The 22855-nt window shown below is 36.1% G+C and overlaps 1 protein-coding gene and 1 long non-coding RNA gene across 4 annotated transcripts in view; both read right to left on the minus strand.

Annotated features, from left to right (window-relative positions):
* The window catches only part of LOC145994638 (uncharacterized), a 252339-nt gene that overhangs the window by 68075 nt on the left and 161409 nt on the right, over nucleotides 1-22855 (minus strand). The window lies entirely within an intron of this gene.
* Nucleotides 1-22855, minus strand: part of LOC145994634 (aquaporin-10-like) — a 65425-nt gene that overhangs the window by 2217 nt on the left and 40353 nt on the right. For 2 of the 3 annotated variants that reach the window (XR_014442388.1, XM_083130722.1), the window contains exons 3-7: nucleotides 15067-15204; nucleotides 14132-14238; nucleotides 11691-11908; nucleotides 8912-9043; nucleotides 4246-4277 (exon numbers count right to left, since the gene is read on the minus strand). Coding sequence is in view for 2 of the 3 variants with exons in the window: in XM_083130722.1 (XP_082986848.1) it covers nucleotides 4265-4277; nucleotides 8912-9043; nucleotides 11691-11908; nucleotides 14132-14238; nucleotides 15067-15204 (608 nt within the window). In the remaining variant the exon portion in view is untranslated. The remainder of the gene's footprint in view (nucleotides 1-4245; nucleotides 4278-8911; nucleotides 9044-11690; nucleotides 11909-14131; nucleotides 14239-15066; nucleotides 15205-22855) is intronic. The other variant, XM_083130723.1, reaches the window with a different exon arrangement.

Below are 22855 nucleotides of genomic sequence, written 5' to 3' on the forward strand. Positions count from 1 at the left end.
CATCCTTAATTATATGAGTGGTTCGGGAGAAAAACTTGATAACCCACACACTGTTCAAAATTGAGTTAACATTAGATTCAGTTGCTGCACAGTCTTCAATTGCTGTACAATAGTGAATGAAATTCCTTCAGTCATGGTCAGAAATACACGGGAACATCTGGGGAATGCATAAGCCAGAATGTAATGGACGAACTTTCACTTGCACATTTCTCGGTTTCATACTTTTGTGGGGTATCAAGTTTTATGTCCGAACTGCTCATATATTCACCTGTACAGTAATTCTCTCTCAGTGGCTGACCTCTTGCAATGCTGGAATCACATTATCTCTATCAACAGTTCTGGCATGTTTACTTTGTCAAATGTCCCTTCATGATTGTATACAGAACAACTTTTGGGAAGGGTTCACCCTTAATTGATTATACGCTATACTTAATGGAATTATATTCAGTTACTATGCACTATACAAGCATGTGTTTTATGGAACCGAATATAACTACTTGATGACTGCTGGGGCGGTGAGCACAATACACTACTAAGTTGGAGGTTCTAGGTTCCAATTCTTGCAAAAGGGAGATTGCAGCACCTTATCTAACACAGAAAATTAAAAGGTCGAAAAGGAATCTTTTTTGCAACCATATGGAATATTTCATTGTCAAACGTTTTTGATATCAGTGCCATCTTTGTAGTGTCCACGGAGAATTTTGTTTGTCATTTGGTTGCCCTAAGCTTTACATTGGTAGTGTGTGCTATTCAAACATTATTTTCACCGAAGGGAAGAGTTCATCAATAAAAATGTTTTTCACAAACCTCTTACTGTAGTAAGTCTTAAGTTTGTGAAAATGACATTCTTGTGAAGCTAAGAATTAATGTATTGAAGTGCAATGGCAGGGTAGCTAGGATGGGCTAAATTGCATATGTTTTATGCACAAAGAAAAATGAACTTTGTGTCATTTGGGTTCCTAGTTGTAGGTTGACAGTACAAAAATTTAGTTTCTATGCTGGTTGCATGTGTCATTCAAAAGCATGTGTTGAAATCTGAGGAATTCCCCAAATAATCCACAAAATTAATTAAGTATCATGTCCATATTATATTTATGACTGATTGATTTGCTTTATTTTTATTTCACTTTTCTGGCACTTTTGTCTGCTGAATACAAAAATATGTGTGAGAGCCTTGTTAGCATACATTATGTCCTCTCCAACAATTTAGTGTATTAAGCAGATATTTTCCCCGACATATTTTTCTCCTTTTTTTGTTATAAAACTTTCAAAATTATAATGCCTGCAATTAGTAATGCACTAGAGGTTGTGAGACGTGAAACAGAAGGTAATATGTTATTTTTAATCATTATTGTTTTTGATAAATGCATACAATACATAAAACAAGATCAGTGATACAGTGTAAACACCCACAATCCCCTTTGAATATGGATTTGTGTCCCTTCAACAATTTCATTTAACCATCATCTTTCTTGCAATTAACCTAAAAAGCAGAAAAATATGAAAGATTCAAATACTAATAGTTGCTACACATGTGTGAGCATTTCATGTACCCAAATATGTGTCTTTGAAAAGTAAAAACTAAAAATTTTCAAATTTTTCTCAAACTAGTTGGTATGTTGGTTCAAGGGCAATAACTTTTCAGATCATTTTTTAACAAACTACCTCACTTCTCTTTATACTTGTCAATTTCTTAAATTCTATTCTTGCTTCTTTGATTATGTACTGCTTCATTCAGTCAAAACCTCACCTCAGAGCCTGTAACCCCCCCCACACACACTCACACTCACACTCTCTCTCTCTCTCTCTCTCTCTCTCTCTCTCTCTCTCTCTCTCTCTCACTCACTCACTCACTCACTCACTCACTCACTCACTCACTCACTCACTCACTCACTCACTCACTCACTCACTCACTCACTCACTCACTCACTCACTCACTCACTCACTCACTCACTCACTCACTCACTCACTCACTCACTCACTCACTCACTCACTCACTCACTCACTCACTCACTCACTCACTCACTCACTCACTCACTCACTCACTCACTCACTCACTCACTCACTCACTCACTCACTCACTCACTCTCTTTCTTTCTTTCTTTCTTTCTTTCTTTCTTTCTTTCTTTCTTTCTTTCTTTCTTTCTTTCTTTCTTTCTTTCTTTCTTTCACACATATAACTTTATACATATCTGCTTATGCTCGCAAATTCACTAAACAAGTTTTGTGAATATTTTTAAGAGGCCTCCCTGATGGAATAGTGTGATAACTACGGAATGGTTTTTAAAAATATAACTGTTTTCATACAGATCGTTTGAGATGAAATCAAGTGAAATAAACACCTTTTTTGCACCTTTTCGTTAGATTAGCACATTTATCCCCTCTTTGATGTTTCAGCACCTTTTTCCTTTCTATTCTTTCATGTTTTGGACAGAAAAGTAAATGATTGTCACTCTTCTTAAGCAGCTATATAAACTCCTATCTCATTTAGTAGAGCAGAACGAGAGCTATAAAATGGTATAATAATTATAATCATTGCAGCACCAATAGTTCCCAAGATAATGTAACGAAAGCCATGAGAGAAAAACAAACTTCAACAAAACCTATTTGGTAGAACTACAGTTCTCTATGTAATTTGCATGCTTTATATGCAGAAGGTGCAGAAAAAGAGAGTAATGTTGATTGACAGTTACTAATTACTGATTATGTTATTTGCTAGTGTTGAAAATAGAATGTTAATGTAACTGGTTTAGTTATTTCTCTTGTAGTCTATGGTTATTACAAGCATAAAAACAGGGTTTTTCATTGTGACACTTCAGGAGAACTTACGCTCCCTTCATCAGACATTTATTTTTAGTTTGATTAAAGACACAGTTATAACAATGGTTAATTTTTTTTAAAACAAAAAATAATCAGTTATACAGGGTGTCTTGAAAGTAATAGCGCAAACTGACACAGGTGAAAGTACACGATAATAGAAGAAAGAAGTCTCAGTAAACATGGGTCTGCAAATGAGCAGTTTTCAAAATAATTGCGAATGTGTGGTTACAAGCTGCCACTGACTTCATTGTTTGTAAACGTCGTCCTAGTTGGTGAAATGCTAATAATACCATAAGAAAAGTCATTGGAGATCTCATTGAAAATTCTACTTACTTTAACAAACATTAGTATGTTACATGATACAATTACTGTTCACTCGTACCTGTTAAAGGAGGTCTTCAAAGAGCCATCCTTGCATCTGGATGCAATACAGTACGCGATTCCGCATTGAGTTTCGAATTCTCATTTCGGGGTTGGTCACAAGCATGTACAATTATCTGTACTCCTTGTATCCATTCTATTTGATTACAACGTCACCTCTCGGAAATGTTCTATTTTGTAAACAAAGAGCAAACCTAGGAACGCGTAAGGAGAAACCACTCAGTGTTTACAAAATGCAATAAGTGACTGCTTCTAACCACACATTATTAGCATTTTACCAACTAGGACGATGGTTACAAACAATGAAGTCAGTGGCAGCTTGTAATCACACATTCGCGATTATCTCGAAAATGGCTCGTTTGCAGACCCATGTTTACTGAGACTTTTTTTGCTTCTATTATTGTGTACTTTCACCTGTGTCAGTTTGCACTATTACTTATGAGACACCCTGTACAATGAATGAGTGTGTGTTCTCCTGAAACGCAACAACGGAAACCTTCGAAAGGTTTGTCATAATCAGACAAATTTTTGTAACATGTGCACATGTGTATGTCACAGGGTCAGACAGGTTTTTGTAACTTGTACATTAATACATGTGTATGTCACAGGGTTGCTTGGGTTTTCTTTCATGATTCCTACCAACAAAATATCCATAATGGATACTCTTTCAGTTGTATATACATCCTTTGATTGTCGAATTATTACTGCGTTGCCATGACTTACTCCCCACCCCTCGTACAATGCAAGCAATGTGTACATACAAGAAAAACTGGTTTAGACCTGAATAAAGGCATTTTATCAGCACTTTTTTTTTTGTACTTATTTTAAAACATTTTCAGAACTTTTTTTTCCCCTTTCGTGACCATAATTTTGCACCTTAAAATCCATTCCCTAGTGATAACATTGCCACATGGTAATCAAGGGATCTAGGTTTGATACCTGGTAGAGGCACATGATGGTTTGGGTCCCACTTTAAACAGTCCTTACTAGTCTACCTATGGATAAAAAACTCAAAACTCAAGTGAACATTTACAATATACTTACATTTCGAATGGTTTAATCCTTAATTCCAATTTCTGGAAAAGAAAAAGTCAAAAATTAGTGTGGCATAAAATAAAAAAATGAACACCATACATGTTATTTAGTTCATTGCAACTAGACGTAAAAAATAGGATTTGTGAATTGTACCAGCATACAAACATTGAAAATATTAACATGCTTTTAAAAAATGACTGTAGGTGATTGAAACAGTGAAAGTAGTCATTGTGTGTGTTAATTATTATTTTGATTCATGCAACATGCATGCCAGATTACATGGAAAACATTATTTCTTTTATACAACTTATATCAATATCTAGCTTACAGAACACTTAAAAAAATATTTAGTAAATTCTACTGGGATTAAATACAGTTACTTCATGTTAAGTCAAGAACAACTCAGTTCTCTAATTTCAAAATTTACTAACTTCGCCAGATTTCTTGTAATTGCAACATGTCTAATCACAGTAAACTATTACATATTATTGTATTGAGTTAAAAAGATGAATATGTACGTATTAGTAAACATATTAACAGTACATAAGAACAACCGAACCTATAACTTTTATTTTTATTTAAGAAATGCTTTGAAAAATATTATATGACTACAAATGATGATGAATTAGTATTGCTGACTTCATCATAAAGAAATAATCTACACTGTAGCATGACAATATTTTATAGCAGTATTTCTTGAAGTATTGACCTCGGAACCTCAAGGATTTTAGAGCATTTATGAAAGCTGTCTTTGGTGTAGTAATTGTGCCTTTTTTTTTGTTTCATAGAATTTTAATAAATATAAATTAATTGTATTATTTTGATTTCATCCTCTAAAGTTAGGTAATTACTTTGGAATGGAATAATATTTTAGGACAACTGTGTTGACATTTACAGAGATAGTGCAAAACCTGTAATGCTGAACCATTATCAAATCAAGTTCCTTGGTCAGATTTGAGTGCAAAAGTGCTTGTCAATCATAGGCCCAGTCTTGAGTTCACATGCTAGTAACAACAGAGAACCTTGGTAGTAGTCAGGAATTATCAATAAGGATTTATACATATCTTGGATAACATGCATATCTTATATAAATGATACAATCCTTTCCCATTTATAAGTTCTTTGTGTCAACAGGCTTCTGCAAAGCAGACAATTGAAATTTGACTTAATTTAAAAATGGATAATGAAAACTTTTTGGTACTACTACTAGTAAGCAATATTATTACACTGTGAATATTATGTATAGAGGAACATCAGTCTTCAAATTTCTACTTGACAAATCAGCATTTTAGCAACATGCAAATCTACATGTAGATGCAAAACTTTAAGTGAATGTTTTGTTCCTCCCTTTAAAAATAAAATATTTCTTCATCTAATTACTAAAATCTACTATTATCATGCTTTCAAAGAGATGAAATGTTTCAGACAGAAACTAATAAGATTTAACTACATTGCCTGTCATTCTAAAATGTCAGTTAATTTTGCAATAATTACGTACTGTTCTTTTTTGATGTTAAGGCATAGGATGCACTGAAAGGAGAGATTATGAGAGTTTCAATTGAGAGAAGAAAAATGGGAATTTATGAAAAATTATACAAGAGAACATATCTTCCTGTCTAGTACAGTTTATTAAAAATGCTTCATTATATGCTAAATATAGTTGTATGAAAAAGTCTGCTTGAGTAGGAATGTGGTACATTTAGATGTTTTAGAAATAAAAATGTAAAAAAATATATTCAGTGGTGTAAAAGGCATTATTTTATTATTGAAAAGGGTACAGCTCTAAGATGATATTTACAAGAAAATTAAATGTTCCTACTCAAGGAATTTGTCAATTATCCATCATCCTCACAATTCAGACTCAACTTATAACTTAAGGTTGTACACATTACTCACAATTACAGAATAATACGTATTCTTAAATAATATTTAAAAATACTAAAACTTATTGTACTTACGATTAGTGAGTATATATTATTTCCAAACAATGTTTCGGGAAACCACTGTTCCCTTCATCAGGTTCTATTTTGAGTATCGAAAACACTCCATAGCCATGTCAAGTCGATTCATAAGCCAGGAAAAAGGATATATAGGTTTGACTTTCGTAAAGGAGGAATTTTGAAAATTTGCTAAAACCTGTTGAAACTCCCATTCCCACACTGCTGTTTAAAACCACAAAAGTTAAAAGAATTAATTTAAAAGAAGCATTTCAACTTAAAAAGTTAATGCCAGAAGGCATTCTGAAGTCACCACAGGGAAGTGAAATGGCATGTGCCTTTTAAACTTTTCAACAAGTTTTAGCAAGTTTTCTAAATTCCTCCTTTACCAAAGTCAAACCTATATCCTTTTTCCTGGCTTTTGAATCGACTTGACGTGGCTATGGAGTGTTTTCGATAGTCAAAATAGAAGCTGATAAAGGAAACAGTGGTTTCCCGAAACGTTGTTCGGAAATAATATATACTCACTAATCGTAAATACAATAAGTTTTAGTATTTTTAAATATTATTTAAGACTATGTATTATTCTGTAATTCAGACCTAATACTGAAGATAAAATTTTGAACTGTAACTAGAAATAGAATATAGAACTTCTTGCATCAGTAATGTTCAAAATACTATTATTCATTATTTTGTGGAATGTAGGTTCATGAATTTAAATGAAGTAGAGGATATTCTATGGGAAACATTTCATGTTCCTGCATTCTTTTCTTGTTCTTGTGACCGATTAATTTCAAAGGTCCTTTGTTAATGTAGGTTATGGAGGTAGTATCAGGTCACTGCATTGTGTACGGTTGGCTGGTGGAGTTCTGATTTCCACTGCTTTGCAGCACTAGGATATGTGGAGTGCTTGGCTCGGTCGTGCTGCTCAGTGCATTGTGGTTCATTCCTATTGGGTGGAGAGTTTGAGCAGATCTGCATTTTGTCTTGCTGCCTGGGATCTTTTGGGTTACCAAGTGGAATATTCTTGTCTGTTGATGCTGAAGGATGTCATGGGTTTCTTAGTGAGGAAACCTATTGCGTGGGGCACTGTGGTGGCAGAGATGGTACGGCCTGTGGTGTTAAGCTATGGTGCAAGACCAGACTTTAGTGTTTCCTTTTTTGCATTGCTTAAGTGTTAAGAAAGAATGAGAGAACGTGGAACTTTTCCAATACAATATCCTCTGCTTTGCTTGAATTTGTGAACCTCACACCTCACAAAGGAAAATTCATGAGTATGATATTCTGCTTGAACTGTTCGGATGGCTCTGCTGATGTAGTTGAACCAGCATTGGCATGTGACCTTGTGCAAACTTGAAGATCCAAGTTAGGGTAGGTAGTATCTCTTGAAGTTTGGTACTGTCCTTTCAATCTGAATTGTTAGTTCATGTAACACACTGTGAAGCAGTGGATACCTTCTCCAACACTACAACTACAAAACTATTTGAATGTAAGCTTGCAGAATGTAAAAGAGAAGTGAATGAGAATTGTATTACATTTGAGTTCTAGTGAAGTCTGTTTCATCTGTATGTCTGAAAGTTGCTTCCAATTTAATCTGTAATCCTTGACCATTACCAAAGGTATTCTGTTGCTATAGGCATACTACATATCTTCTTTTTAATCTGACAGCATAATATAGTTTAAACTCTTAGGACAGCATGTAACCATTATAACTCATTGTTAGAGGCATGCAAATTTCGTTTTTGATGAAAACACGAAATATGAAATAACATGTTGTAATGTTCATTTTTCATGTTTCTGAAAGGTGTGAGGCACATTTTTCTATCCTGTTTTGTCACGAAGTAATGCGAAATGAACTGCAAAATGCGAAATATACTCTTAAACACGAAATTTACCGTTTATATACAGACGCGACACTTTCTGAAGTCTGATGTATCCTGTGAAGTATGCAATTCACGGAAAATTGATTAATTCTGCTGTAAATATTTGAGAAGCAAAAACGGATCGCTTTACACAGGAATAAACTTAATACTCTGGTAACTACATAAATGTGCTATTAGAAGCGGTAAGTTTATTTTGTGTAATAACTGCAGTTTTTAAATCAAATTTAGGATTATATTCACAATTTTAGAACCAAAATGTCATTTTATATAGCACTTTTGATGTGATTATTCACCGCTATAACACCAAAATTTTATTTTATTTACCGCTTTTGATCCCAAAATCCACTCTGTTTTTGTACCGAAATTTTGCTTTTTTATTTACCAAAAATATGTGCCTCTACTCATTGTGGCTCATCAGAGCCACATTCACTAAGAATGATATTAAACTCAGAGAGAATGAACAAACAAACAAAAGAAAAAAGAACTGTATCTGCACAATTAACCTACTGATAGAAACACAAAAACATACTGAACAAAATGGTTGGCTATTTTCATCTATATGAGAATTTGAACAGTGTGAAATACTTATATGAATCAAAATGTCCACCATTTTGCTTTGGGCTTCTAATGGACATTTAAATTTGGGAGATGTTCTCTAATTATCTCTAAAGACATGCTGGTGAAATTTACCTTTGTTACACCACTGAACATATCTATAAATAACAATATAAATATATTTTTATTATTTTTAAGCAGTTAATTAGGGCATCAGGTATTAACCGATGCAATTGAAAGTGAAATGTGAGCATACTTTTTAACTAAAGTGAAAAGAATACACAAGAACATGCTTCTTACGTTTCCTTACCACTCATGTCAGTCTCTTGTCCTTTTGGCCAATGGAACTCCACTAGAGCGATGTAAGTGACGGCTCCAAGAATTGCTCCTATGTGAGGCCCAACAATGGGCACCCATGCAAAATCTGCAAACCTGCAAGTACAGAACAATGTTACTAGAGGTGACAATTTTTACCTGCAGCCCTACGAGGTCACAAGGCCTGCCTAAGTTCCACCTCTGCTACTTTCTGACATTCTAGATCAATGTTGTCAATTATTGCTTGTAGACAGCTTTTGAAAAGCAACAAGCACCATGGGGGCATATCCAGTCTACATGTGCAACCAACAGACCAAGGTGATATGATGTATGCTATTGAGAAGATGGCTCTGTTCAAGTGAAATGCAAGCAAGAAGTGGCATGTGCAGCTTTGTCATGCAATTTCAATATGATGTCCTGTATTTATTGTTGTAGGTTCACTTGACAGTTCAGTCTGAAAGCTCCCCAAACTGTCCTTATAATGCTGTGTCAATACCAAAATCTTGGAACTCTCATCGTGATCAAATCGGGGACTGCTTGCACCAAAGATAAGAGTGCTAGCCATTCAACTATGTGGGAGCTTATACCATTCGTATTTGAACTCTGTTGCTATCCTTTGCTTTGGGTCATCATCAAGAGCAAGGCCATTGTAATGTTTATTAATAACAAAAAAATTACTAGCAATTGATTATTTCAAGCAGAACAGTAAAGTGTAACCTTACTTTCACATTGCAGGTGATTTTTTTTTTTACTTCACTGATGAAACCTAAGCCATACAAGAAACCATAGAGTCACCGTAGTGGAATTTTTGAATAATTAAGAAAAAAGAAGAATATAAAAGGTAAGTATAGTGCGCGTCAAATCTCCTGCATATGGCGATAGCCAATAGCAGCGCACTGCAGCGGTGCCATGTCGAAATCTCACACGGAAAGAGACAGCGTGGTCGAGCGAAACGCCTTGTCACGGAGAGCACGGAACATTAGATAATATAACATATAATAAACATAATGGGAGAAAAGAACATACCTGATTAGGGACTGCATAATTCTTTCAATATTCTCAAGGTGGAAGTTGTAGAGCCTTTGTAAGATATTTTGTCCCGTAAAGAGTACGTTATCTTTTTGGTAGTAGAAAATTCGCCACGATCGTAAATTTCAAAGACTGTTCTACGAACTACGTCTTTTTTCAAAGTCATCTAAATTTGTCGTTCTTTTCGGTATATTAATGTGCTTTCTAGTCTAGGTTATTGAAACATTGGAGCAGGCCCCGATCCACATTGTTTTGCCCCCGAACATATCCGAGAAACGGTAGCTTGATTCACACCACACGCTTGAGCTGTTAGATCCTGGCACTTCTTAAAGTCAATTTTACTTCTTTGTTCGTCACTCGAACACTTTTTTTTTAAAAAAAATGTACACCTGAAAAATCACCTGTCGTGCCTGGCTTCGTACAACACTGTATTTTTCCCTCTTCTCTCGCCATCACTACCACTTGGTTTACTCAACGACATGCTGCACACACCCACTAAACACATGAAAAAAAAAACGAACAATGACGGTATCCTCTTCGTCAACTTCTTCTGCCATCACTGGGAACGAACGTGCCCTGTTCCCTTAGCTAATCGGAAAGTTTCAGAATGCAACAGGAACGAAGGGAGAGCAAAAAGGATACAATGCAAATACGTTTATAATAACATTGCTTCTACAGAGGGAACGGTATAAGCTACAATCACGCTTGTTTTTCGTACATACTCGCAAATTCATTATCTTTCCATCTGTTGAACTACTGACACTTGAAATAATCTATTTATATCCGAGCGCCAGGTACACGATTTAGTAGCGAGGTGAAACAGCTTCTGAACTAGGCAACGCTGCACGTCCGTGATTCGCTGGTGCTGTTCAGTCGTTCAAGGTCATATGCAGGAGATTTGACGCGCACTCTAACAAAGTATCAAGTCATGTTATTGTTGCAAACTTCTGGGTTGAACTCTTTGAGAGCAGTGTCTCCTCACTCATGTTCACAATTATTCATATGTTATACCTGCATTTCAGTGTTTCTCCTTGTTCAAAAAAATAACATTTAGATGTGACTTGGCAGTTCTCAAAGTCCAAGGTGTGGGGGAGGGATTTTCCCCCCTTCAACAATAATTTGCATAAGCATTGCCCCCACCCTAGTATCGCATTGAGATCCCCCAAACTTCACCAAGCAGCCCCCCATCTAGCCCCAGCTAGGAATTTCCACTTCAAGTACTGGTCTTACTTGTCAAGGCACAGGTAGCTAGTTTAGTTTAGTTAGATCATGAGGATCCTGGAACTGTTGTTTCTCAAGCAGATTTGCATTTAGAGTCACACAGTATATTTTAGACAAGACTGTTTTAGGGTCAATTGCTTGGCACTCTGTGCAAATATTCTCTGGACAGTCTTATATTTACCCCAGTAAATTATATAGATTTCAATAACCTTATCAGCATTAGGACTACCAGATGTCCTTTTCTTGTAAATGTCCTACATTTTAATCTTATGTCCAGGATCCAGAAGAAAGTTGAGATAAAAAGAACACGAAGTGGGACAAGAGGGCAACTGCCTTCTCCTACCTAATCACCCTGTTGTCTATACTACATTATAAAGTTAATATATGTAACTTGTCAAATAATGTATGCATAAAAAAGCTTGATTTTTATATTAAATAATTGTAAAAAATTCTCAGAGAGTTTGGGGGTTTTGTGTTTTAAGAAAATATTCTTATAATCTATGATAAAACTTACGTGAATGTTTTTCCACCCCATCCAGCTATAAGAGTAAACAGTCTTGGGCCCAAATCTCGAGCTGGATTTATTGCGTAGCCACAGTTGAAACCCAATGATAGGCCAATTGCTACGATTGTCAATCCAACAAAGAGAGGTACCAAGGAAGAGTGGATTTTCATATTCCGATAATCGGTAATTGCACATACTGCAATGAGCAAGACAAATGTTCCCACGACCTGAAAGAGAAAGGATTGAGAAAACACTATAAAATTATCAGAACATACACAGGGCTAAAACAAAGCAACATATACATTAACAAACTGGATGCAAAAAAACTTTTCCACCAATGCATCTGCCAGTAACAAACCATGCTCATACAGATATCAAATTACTCAACTTGCACATTTACTATCCTTTTCTTATCAATAACGGCCTCAGATGGCATAGTGGTAACATCATCGCTTTGTAGTCAACGGGTCCCAGGTTCGATACCCAGTGGAGGTACAAAGTGCTTTGGATCTCACTTTAAACTGTAGGTCACGTCCTAATTAGCTTATCTGGGCATAAAGTGGACTTGATACAAACTTTGACTTCGATGTTATTGTTTACATCATGTGTATCAGTTTACAGTCTGTTGCTATGGAGAAATATCTCAGATGATACTGAGGCATGCTCGTAGCCAGGCAGGGGCCAGGGGGGCTTAGCCCATCCTGGCAGGGTCGCCAGCCCCCTTGACATTAGGTAAAACTATTTTGTATTCTAATTTGTTTGAGGTGAAGAGTGAAAATGTAGACAGAATATATTATTTTGTTCACAACTTCATTTTTTCATATTGTTTATGAGCAGAAGTCTAAGATTCTCTAGACTTTAGAAAGTTCCTTCATAGGGAGCCTTCTTTATCTGCTCCTTCCCTGCCCCTGTTGCAGCCTATCATTTGACAGAAATCTACAACTTTGACATCATCACCCACATTCCTTCCACATCTACGTCAAATGTCAAGTTTTGGGAACGAAGGGGAGTTTTATTGCTTCGGCCGGGGGTGGAATGTACAGTAGGCACTATGATTGAAGTGAATATTGTACATTTTAACATGTATGATATAAATATCTGTATCATCAAAAATAGTATGGAGTATGTATTAAGGGATGGTGTCAACAGCAGTCATTAGCACTTCAAGAAATGTTTTAGAAAATAGGCTATAGAAAAAGAACTGTAGTATTTGTATGATATTTCTAAATTTTATATTTTAAATTAACTTAATGACCCCCGGACACATAATTTACCTTAATTTAATACCGTTTAACTTTTGAAAAATGGACTTGGTTTACAACCCCCCCCCCCCCCCCGATATCCCGTGAGCCCCCCCTGAAGATCAGTTCTAGCTACGGGCCTGTACTGAAGTTACAAAATGTCAGTGGAAAGGTTATAGTTTGGCCCTTTGTGCAAGATTTTACGTTGCAAATGACAACAATAGGCTTTTTAGGAGCATAATTGGGAGTACGGTGGTTCCCTTCATCCCATTTTCAGTTTTTCAAGGAATTTAGCTACTCCTGCAAAGTGGTGACAACAGGTGTGCAGCCACCAGTTACCCATGGAGTGGGAAGGGGTAAAAACAAAAATAGCAAATGAAATGCATGTAAAAACAGGGAGCATTACTCCAATGCCTCCTTTAAGTTACACAAACGAATTACATTAGCACGTGGAAAAATGAGTTTTGCTTCCTCGAGTTGCTAAAGAAGTAATTTGCTTCACAATTACATTGACTATTATTCATTGCAACAAAACTTGAATTATTATCCATGTAAACACTGAAATAAACTATGGTTCTGCAACTTGGTCCCTGCTCTTTTATCAATTCATCGTTCAGCCTCAAGTCTAGAGAAGTAGGCAAATGACATTAATAACCACAAAATGCAAATGCAGATAATTCATATGTTTGAAGAGGTTGGCATTTCATTACTTGGATGATTTATAATTAACATACGTATGTGCACAACTGTATTGAAGAGGTGTTAGTATGGTGGAAGGAAATGGCAAAAATGCACTTGGCCTTATTTGACGGTATCTTTCCAATATTCACTCGAAGTGGCTGATGACCGGCTATGCGATTTGAATTTGCAACCTCTCAAAATTTTTCTGTCTCCTAAACTTGTACAAACAAAACTAAAAGGGAGGTGAGGGGTTGATAAGGAACCACCTTTTATTTTATTTACACGGAATTTTTAAAATATTAAATTGGGTAAGTGGAGAGCACTTCAAGGTTTACTGTTTTCAAGTCTCTAACACCCTAAATCTAGTCTGATTATTTTAGTGATTAATTTAGCATTATTTTAGTGATTTATTTAGCATGTTGCAGAACAATGGCACTGAATTTCAACTCTATATAAATCTTAGTTTTTTTAATGTTTGTTACTGAACTAAAAAGAAACACATAAAGAAAAAATCTTTCGAGCACATACCTGATCTGCAAAACCACCACCCAACGATAAGAAGTATTTTGGGTAAGTTGCCCAGATCCCTGCTGTTTCTATATCTCTGTCCCCTCCATCGTAATCATTTAAGGCCTCTGGAAAAAAGATAAAGTAATTTTAAGATGGCTGCCATGTACAATGGAACTTCAAGTTTATGTTTTTCACGAGTCCAAGGTGAAAAAACTTCAACTCTGGGAATGTTTGATAGAATTTTGGTGAATTGGCAGTGCTCAAAGAAAAAAAAAGGTAAAGTGCTCCCTTGTGCTTAGCACCACGCCATGAAGGCGTATAGGGGGTGTGGGGGTAACGCCCCACACTTTCTTGATCCGGTCGTGAGTGGGGGTGATGTGATCAGCATCATGCCCCTGACCACCTTTATCCCCCAGGTACCCATGTCATTCGACGCTGGGTGGGCACCGGAGCCGCTTCCAACGTTAGAAAAGTTCCCAGATTTGAACTGGCCGGGGACCTTGAGCATGGTAGTCAGACACGTTACCGACTGAGCCACCGCGGCTCAAAGTAAAGGGAATGAAAATTAGCGTATAGCATCCTCTCAGGTAGGATAGTCTGCTTAAGTATCCACCCACTTACTTTATCATCTCTATGTTGAATCATACATGCATTGCCCCCACTCATACCCAAGCTCAACAAAGAATCCCCCCCAGCTAGGAATTTTCACTTTGAGCACTGTATTGGAACCATGAACATTAGAAAATGGAGTGTAAAAACAGTGTTCCACTGCATATAAATAAGTGCATGAAATATTTGATTAGTGTTCACATGTAATGTTTAATCAGTTTCATGTAGGTTTTACATGCACAACACAAATTCTATTCAAAATTTTTATTGTTTCATACCTGATCTTCTATGATGTTACTGAGATATAATTTACTAATATTTACCTGGTTATAAATTAAACTCACCGTGATAAACTAATAATATAACAGCTGATGCTACAAATGCTCCAAGGTACTGGGCTACCATGTAGTGGAACATTTTTAGCCAAGGAAATTTTCCAACAAGCGCCATAGCCACAGTAACTGCTGGATTTATATGCCCACCTGGAATGGAAACAAAAAGTTGAAAATTCACACTTTTATGCAAAACATTTTTAAGTAGCAAATAAAACAGGCAGGATTCTTTCTTTAGTTAATGTTGTTCTACAGCAGTGTTTCTCAAGCGCTAGGCCGCAGCCCTGTACTGGACTCTGACAGACCCCTAGAGGTTCTCCTGAAACAGCTTTTCTCAAACAAACATTATTATGTGTAAAATCAAATCAATAATATAGTCAGTAGCGTAGCATCCTAGTACGCCCATACGCCCGGCATTCCCTGATTTAAAATTTTAAAAATGCGTAAATGCTGTAAATATAAAGTAAAACGTGACTAATTATATACATGTTTGAGCATTATGGCATTATAAAAGCTATTTTCTCGATACGTCTACAACGCTCCACTAACAGTAGAATTCCTACCCGGTTTTTCACGCTCGTGCCCATAGCATATGCCCATAGACAAACCTCGTGCCTCTGCTCATGCTGTGATGCTACAATACGCAATATTGACTGACGTATCTTTAATGATCACTGCATTGTGTAATTTATCGCAAGAACAGTGAAGTGCATTAAAAACTAAAATAACAAAACAGTTTTTGTCAAACAAGTTGATAAAGTCCTCGTGGTAGAAGTTCAGCCTGTGGCTGCTCTACCACCTAACCCACAAAACTATTTCTTCAAAAAAATATTTTTATGTTAGTATCTAACTGCCTAATATTGTGCCAGTGGAAATGTTTAACATTCGTTTCAAAACTCTTAACATCGTATGATCTCTTGACAAAATTATTTTAAAATGTTTATCAGCATTCTCAAGATACAATCAACAGTGGTCTGAAACTAATTACTAATAGGCACTGTTATGTCAATAGAGTGTACGATTGTTGGATCATCCACCCACCTCAGAGTGTTTTGCACAGCAAGCTAAGATGCCAGAGGTTTCCGGTTCGAATCCCGACCTATGCATGTTTGTTCTTTGTGAGTGTATCTTCATCAATATCATCACTCATATTCATATTTGCGATTAGCCAAAAGTGGTACAAAGCTAAGTAAAATAAACCAAATCAATCAATAGTTGTATCTATGGTTGTATCATATACAACAATGAAGTCTACTGTTGTTTTAGAGACACTTGTGATTCAGGTAGGTTTATTTAATTACTTGCGTCATGCCGAAAGGTTTCCTTGATTATAAAATACTGTTTTGCTACACATGTGTTACATGTGGAGAAAAAAAACTCCGAATGGTGTACGGTGTTTCTGACTTGAGTAATCTAATTAAAAATGGTATAAAACATCAGTGCCCCAAGCATTTGTTGCACACTGAGGCATCTTGGTTTCTAGATAAAACAAGCATGCATCATGTTTTATCAGAACCCGGCTGACTTCATGTAATAAACACAATGAGATTGTGATTTTAAATAGACAATACATATGTCGGCTAATTCCATAAGTAAGCTTTTAAGCAAAAAAAAAAAAAAAGCCCTACCCTTCCTTCGGACTTGGCGTTCCCATCCGAAATGCTCATGCTACGCCACTGAATATAGTCAACAGTTTTCTGAGTATAATAATGCAGTCATTGATTTCCTAATTAGTATTTATTACAATATTTTGTGTTCAAACATGCCAATAAAAATCAGCACTTACCAAATTAATTTAATCATGTTGACCTGAGGAAACTATAAGATTTCGTTAGGATCAACAATTGACAACTAATTTAAATCTGATTTTATCGTCTACAAGTCTAGATATAATTGAACTTTACATTTTATGATTATGGCAATTTATTTATTAATATTTAATTTCATATTAATTAATGCATAAAGTTTTTTGAAAATCAGAAAGGTATTCATGAGTAAAATTTTTGGGATCTGGGCATCGACTTTTCACAAATGAAATTACCGGGCTGCAGTCTCATGAAGGTTGATTGGTTTTATTTTACTCATTTCTGCCACTTTTGGCTAAGTGCAAAGATGTGAATGAATGCTCATGTGATGAGATTTATTAAAGGACAATCACAAGGTCAGAACACAACATGAGCCCTACTGAGGATTATACTCACCACGAGCCTAGATACCAGAGTCTTACTAGTCTGCTAAAATGCACGTGGAAGTGAGGTTTGCATTTGGGTGTCTTCGCAAAGGGTCACCCATTTTACCCCTCACAAAGGTTGAGAACCACTGTTCTAGAGAATCAGTGGTGGTGTGGCTGCCCCGCAAGGCCTGCAACGAAGGGAGGCTCTAAAGTGTAGGGACTGTGCAATGTTCTGTACATCCTCTTGAAATATTGTATAATCCCAGAAATTCAACAGATAGCATTGCTTATATACAAAAATTCGACTCAAGAAACAGACGTTGGGGGTTAACAATGACACAACACCAGGGGTCCCAGGTTCAAATCCCAACCTGGCCATGGATGTTCTTTGTGTGTGTCCGTCCTTCATCAATTTCATCATTTCCTAACTTATTCTCATCTTCGTGATTAGCCAAAAAAGTGGCAGAAAATCCAAGTAAAATAAACCAAATCAATCAGTGTTCCACGGGTGCCGCATGTGAGTTAAATGACACCACATTGTCATGGGAATTTTTCATCCGTTTTGGAGTTATGTTGACACTTCTTTGGAACCAGTTTTTCTTTTCCAGTGTATTTTGATTATGATCTATTTAAAAAAATCGTTTCATGAAAAAGTCGAAATGTCCCGCAAGATGAAATGACAAATAAATTATTATGAGGTATAAAAATATTCTCATAATAACCATACTTGGTCAAACAACTCTGTTATATTTAAAGCAAGCGTATCATTTCTACAGTGTTGTCCTATTAGACATACTTTTAATTAAACACGTAGCTACCCGATTTTACTCCCAAACGCGGAGGTAAATGATTCGTATTTCAGATGATTCCTGCGGTAATGATGCAAGAAACAAGTACTATATCCAATTCGCGCTTTTAACGCGTAACTATCCAATACTTTCCCAAAGGATGTAGGCTAAATGATCCGTAGTTCAGTTGGTTCCCGATGATGGCGTAAGGAGAAAATAAATTAAATTCCGCTATTAATACGTGAGGATCCAATCTTTCCTCTAAGGGAGATTTCACACCGAAGTGACAAGCGACACGTGTCACTTTAGTGTCGCTAATCTGCCACTGTTGACGGTGTTGCCGCCTTCACGATTAACAGGCGATGGCGGATTCCCCCGTTTAGCAGTTTGTTTCTGAGGCTCTATTTTTGTTAGCTTGGCGATCATTAGCCTCCGGTGAACTTGGTCAAGCTGCGGTGTAATTACAAAACACATGGCTCGGGGCCAAGGCATTTTCTGCAACGATCTTGGCAATCCACGGCCACCGTAAAAACAGGATTCCTTCGTAACAGACACGGCAGGGAGGAAGTTCGAACGTGGCAGGGATCCTCGATGCAAAACATTACACAATACAATTCAGCAAGTACTGCATCCATTGCAATATTAAGGAAAAGCTACAAGCTTAACGCATTTATATATTTTATATTTTCAAACTTTTTTTTGCCTATTAATGCTAATCGCGTCGATGATGATGAGTGATGAATAAATGAAATCGATACAATGTAACACCCGTACCAGAGCCGGGACTCGAACCCGGAACTTTCGAAGGAAAACGTTTACTTCGCGCACTGTTTAAGGCCTGCTTTAGACGAAAGCATTTTTCTTAATATTTAAATATGATCGTGAAATTCTATCATGTAATGTGAAGACATATTATAGCATTTTGTTGCCATAGCACATTCCATATTTCACAGATAAATCCGGTCCTATTTTCATATCATCCTGCATAGCGTAACCAATCAGAAGCGAGTTCTACATTACAAGTGCTGCAGATGTAATGAGGGCCGAGTGCGTAGGCGCTGACTTCAGGGGAGCAAGGCACTTTCTGTTTCCCCAAAATTTACGTAGAGGAACGGATATTATATACGTATATACGGTATTTACATATATAAAATATTGTTTTTTAACCATCTTACCCCCCCCCCCAAATATTTCGATCTGGTGCCCTTGGCCGAGTGCGATGTAAACAATGTATCACTTCGCATTTTTAAAACTATTCAACGAGAGCAAAAACATTTCTTCCTACGAAGCGGTTTTTGGCGCTGCTTAAATACATACTTTTGTCGCACATGCAGTACACGTATATGGAAGAATATGTTACCGTAGTTGTTTCAGTTGCAAACGCCGTGCATTGGCTCATGGACAGAAATACCTCAATACATATGTTACAAAAAAATGCATACAGCTTAGTTGTCCCGGAGGAAGTGGTTCGGATCCCACTTTAAACTGTAGGTCCAGGCCCTGTTAGCCTTAATGTGCATAAGGTGGACTTAAACAAACAAAATTTCAGTTCGTTTAAAGATATCTCGCTCAGTGGCGCAGGAACTGGAGGGTACATGGTTACAAACTCTTGAAGCAGAGTACAGTACTCCCCTAATTCCATACATCGATTTGTACCCCTCAAAAAATTTGCCAGAAACAAGGTGCTGCTGTTCAAAGAACATAATTTCTATTGCTTTGTTTGCTAACATTATCTTCCTTTCCCAAAACATTAAAACCACTGTAAACATATTGTACTACATTGTGGTACTTAAACTACATTCTGGGAAAACTTTTACAAAGACGTATGTTATACGATGAAATGAGATAGAGATCATAGTTTAGGGAAATCAAAGGCCTCTTTGTGTAAGAGGAGTATTTCTACACATTTCTAAAGAAACAACTGATTGGAATATGAGATACAATCTACAGTTCAAAAGAGTACAAAAGTGACCTTCACTTTCGAATTTTTAAAATTGATTTTTCAGAAACGTAAATACTTCCACTATAAAGTTTTAGTTACATTTTTTAAACTACGCGGTAAATTTTAAAAATTGATTTTTTTTACAGAAAGTTCAGGAAATAAATTTGATTTCAGAACAAGTAATATGAGGAGCTTTTTAGGAGCTCATTTTAACAGGTAAAAGAATAAAAGGGGACAATTTTAAATATTGGAAAGCCGTCCTAGTGTTCAACGGTCAAAACTGAACAATTAATACATCTCTGCATATTTCTGACAAATTTAACGATACGGTTGTACGAAAGTTCTAGATAATTATGTTGAAATGTTAATTCGATTCGCCGACGTCGGGAAGTCGTTATACTTTGCCGATTTTCGGCAACGATCAATAACAAACAAAACGAAATGCTATTTGCCTTTTCATATTCCATCGTTGTAAATATAATTCATATTTCTCTCATTTTATGCATAAATAAGTACGTATATTAAAATGTCATGTAATTTTAACAGATGAATTATTGCATATATTTCTATGATACTATACAGCCAACTCTAATTTTTAACGTGGAATAATGAAAATGTCAGTTATGAGGGCCACCCACCCTTTTTAGGCTAAACTCTATATTGTGTCTCCAAATGCGTCTCTAAATTCATTACAAATAAATAGTTTAATTTTCTGGAAACGTAAGGTAATGAAATGAAAGATTAAAATACTCCCACCGATGTGCCTTATTTATTATTCGGCAGCTTATTTCTTCAAACTTTCTGAGATAGCTCACTGATTGTTTTCAAACTTTGTCCGAGGATGTTTGGGAAAATATAGTTAAACCTCACGTAGAAAGATTTTGTTGAAAATATAGATGGTACCGAGGCACGTTCGATGTGCTCTCAGTCTACTAATGACGAAATTTCATGACGAAACCGAGATGCGGTCTTTAAAACTCGAGATGAACCGAAGTAAAAATCTGTAAATTTAAAGGAGACAAGAATTCGCGTCCAACGCACTCGGATTATGGATCGAATATCTACCTGATTATTGACAGATAAGTCATATATGTTGTTTATCGTAATTACAAAGTTAATCAATTAGTTAAAATCGTGTGCCTGTGCTGCCGGGTTTCATTCAGGATAAAATTCCGCATTTCGAGGGTTCGAAGCGTTGAAACGAGGCGTCAAGCAGGAAAATGTTATTGAGAAAAAATGTTTGCTTTAATGGCCTCTAAATGTTCTGAGAGGTAATGTTGTGACACGCTGTGCATATATATTTCTTATACAATTGCTATAATTATTTAGTGACTCGAAAAGATATGACGGGCCTTCTCACCCCTCAAGGAGTCCTCAGATCGATCCTCAGTAGAGACATTTGATACTTCCCGGTTGAGTGGTTCGGAGCCCACTTTAAACTGTTCAGTCCCGATTGGCCTATCTGTGCATAGGGTACACTTATAGCAACAATTGAATCAATCAATCAATCAACTTTATACTGATCCAGTGCCAATTAGCCCATCTAAACATAAATCGGACATACAATAAACTTTGGCAATGTTTTGAGTCGGGACCAACACCAGATCGAGAACAGACATTAACAACGAGAGGGACCTCATCTCGATACCATTCCTAGTTGAAATGGAGCAGCGACGATTTCGAGACATTAAAATGAATAGATGTACGTTTGCTTGCAACTTCCACATTACGAACTTATGATTTTCCATTTTTATTAAATTTCAAACAAGCTCAGAAAGAAGTTAAGAGTTTAATTTATTCCGGAATTATGTTTTTAAAACCCGATTAGAAAAACGTATCTAAAATAAGAATACATTTTTAAAGAAATACGAAAAGATGTATGTGAATTCTCAGGAAAAACAGGACATCCATATGCGCTCTTCTAAAATGGAATTTACCATTGCCTCCCCCATGGGCACTCCATTGTCAGGGGTGGAATATGCGGACTAAATTTTTAATATTAAACTAATTATTCTTCTGATATTTAAGCAACATTTTTCTGTGCAATGAAATATGAAACTTAACACTGTATATTAAACATAACTAACTACCCTTATAATACTTTCCCAGATGTATAGCTATTAGTGAACGATTTTGTGTCATGGGTGGTGGGACAGGCGAAACACTGCCTCTTTACTTAATAAGAAATTTATTTTAATTTCTGTGAACTGTCAAATGATGAAAACTAAATTATTTAAGACAAAGATAGAAGGCAATTGACCTTTGAATATTCTAGTGGAGTTAAGGGAGAAATTAATTGTTTTTTGGTGTCACGGGTGGGACATAATACAAAACACAAGTAAATCAAAAGGTTAAAATAAATGAATAATGTATAACATACCTTTACTTTCTAACTGAATTATGTATAATACTCCCTCTGTCCAATAATTATTGTCCGGTACACTTTTGTTTGTTGTCCCATAATAATTGTACGATATTCAAACTGTGACATTGGTGTATACAGAAGAAGTAAATGAAACACGGGAATGTATCATACAACGTTATTACTCAAGCATCAGTACAAATTGGCCGATCAAGTATCCAAAAGAACCTAAATAAAAAGTTACCATTTTGGCATACCGGACAATAATTATGGGACAGAGGGAGTACGTTTTTTATCCAAAACACAATGTTAGATTGCTCTCTCTCTCTCTCTCTCTCTCTCTCTCTCTCACACACACACACACACACACACACACACACACACACACACACACACACACACACACACACACACATATATATATATATATATATATATATATATATATATATATATATATGCGCGCGCACGTATGTGTGTAACTCAAATTGTGTACCCCCACAAATTGAAAACGTTCCTGCGCCACTGATGTTGTT

This window comes from Lepisma saccharinum, chromosome 11 (assembly GCF_977018435.1).
Source record: "Lepisma saccharinum chromosome 11, izLepSacc3.1, whole genome shotgun sequence".
In the NCBI taxonomy this organism is placed as follows: domain Eukaryota; kingdom Metazoa; phylum Arthropoda; class Insecta; order Zygentoma; family Lepismatidae; genus Lepisma; species Lepisma saccharinum.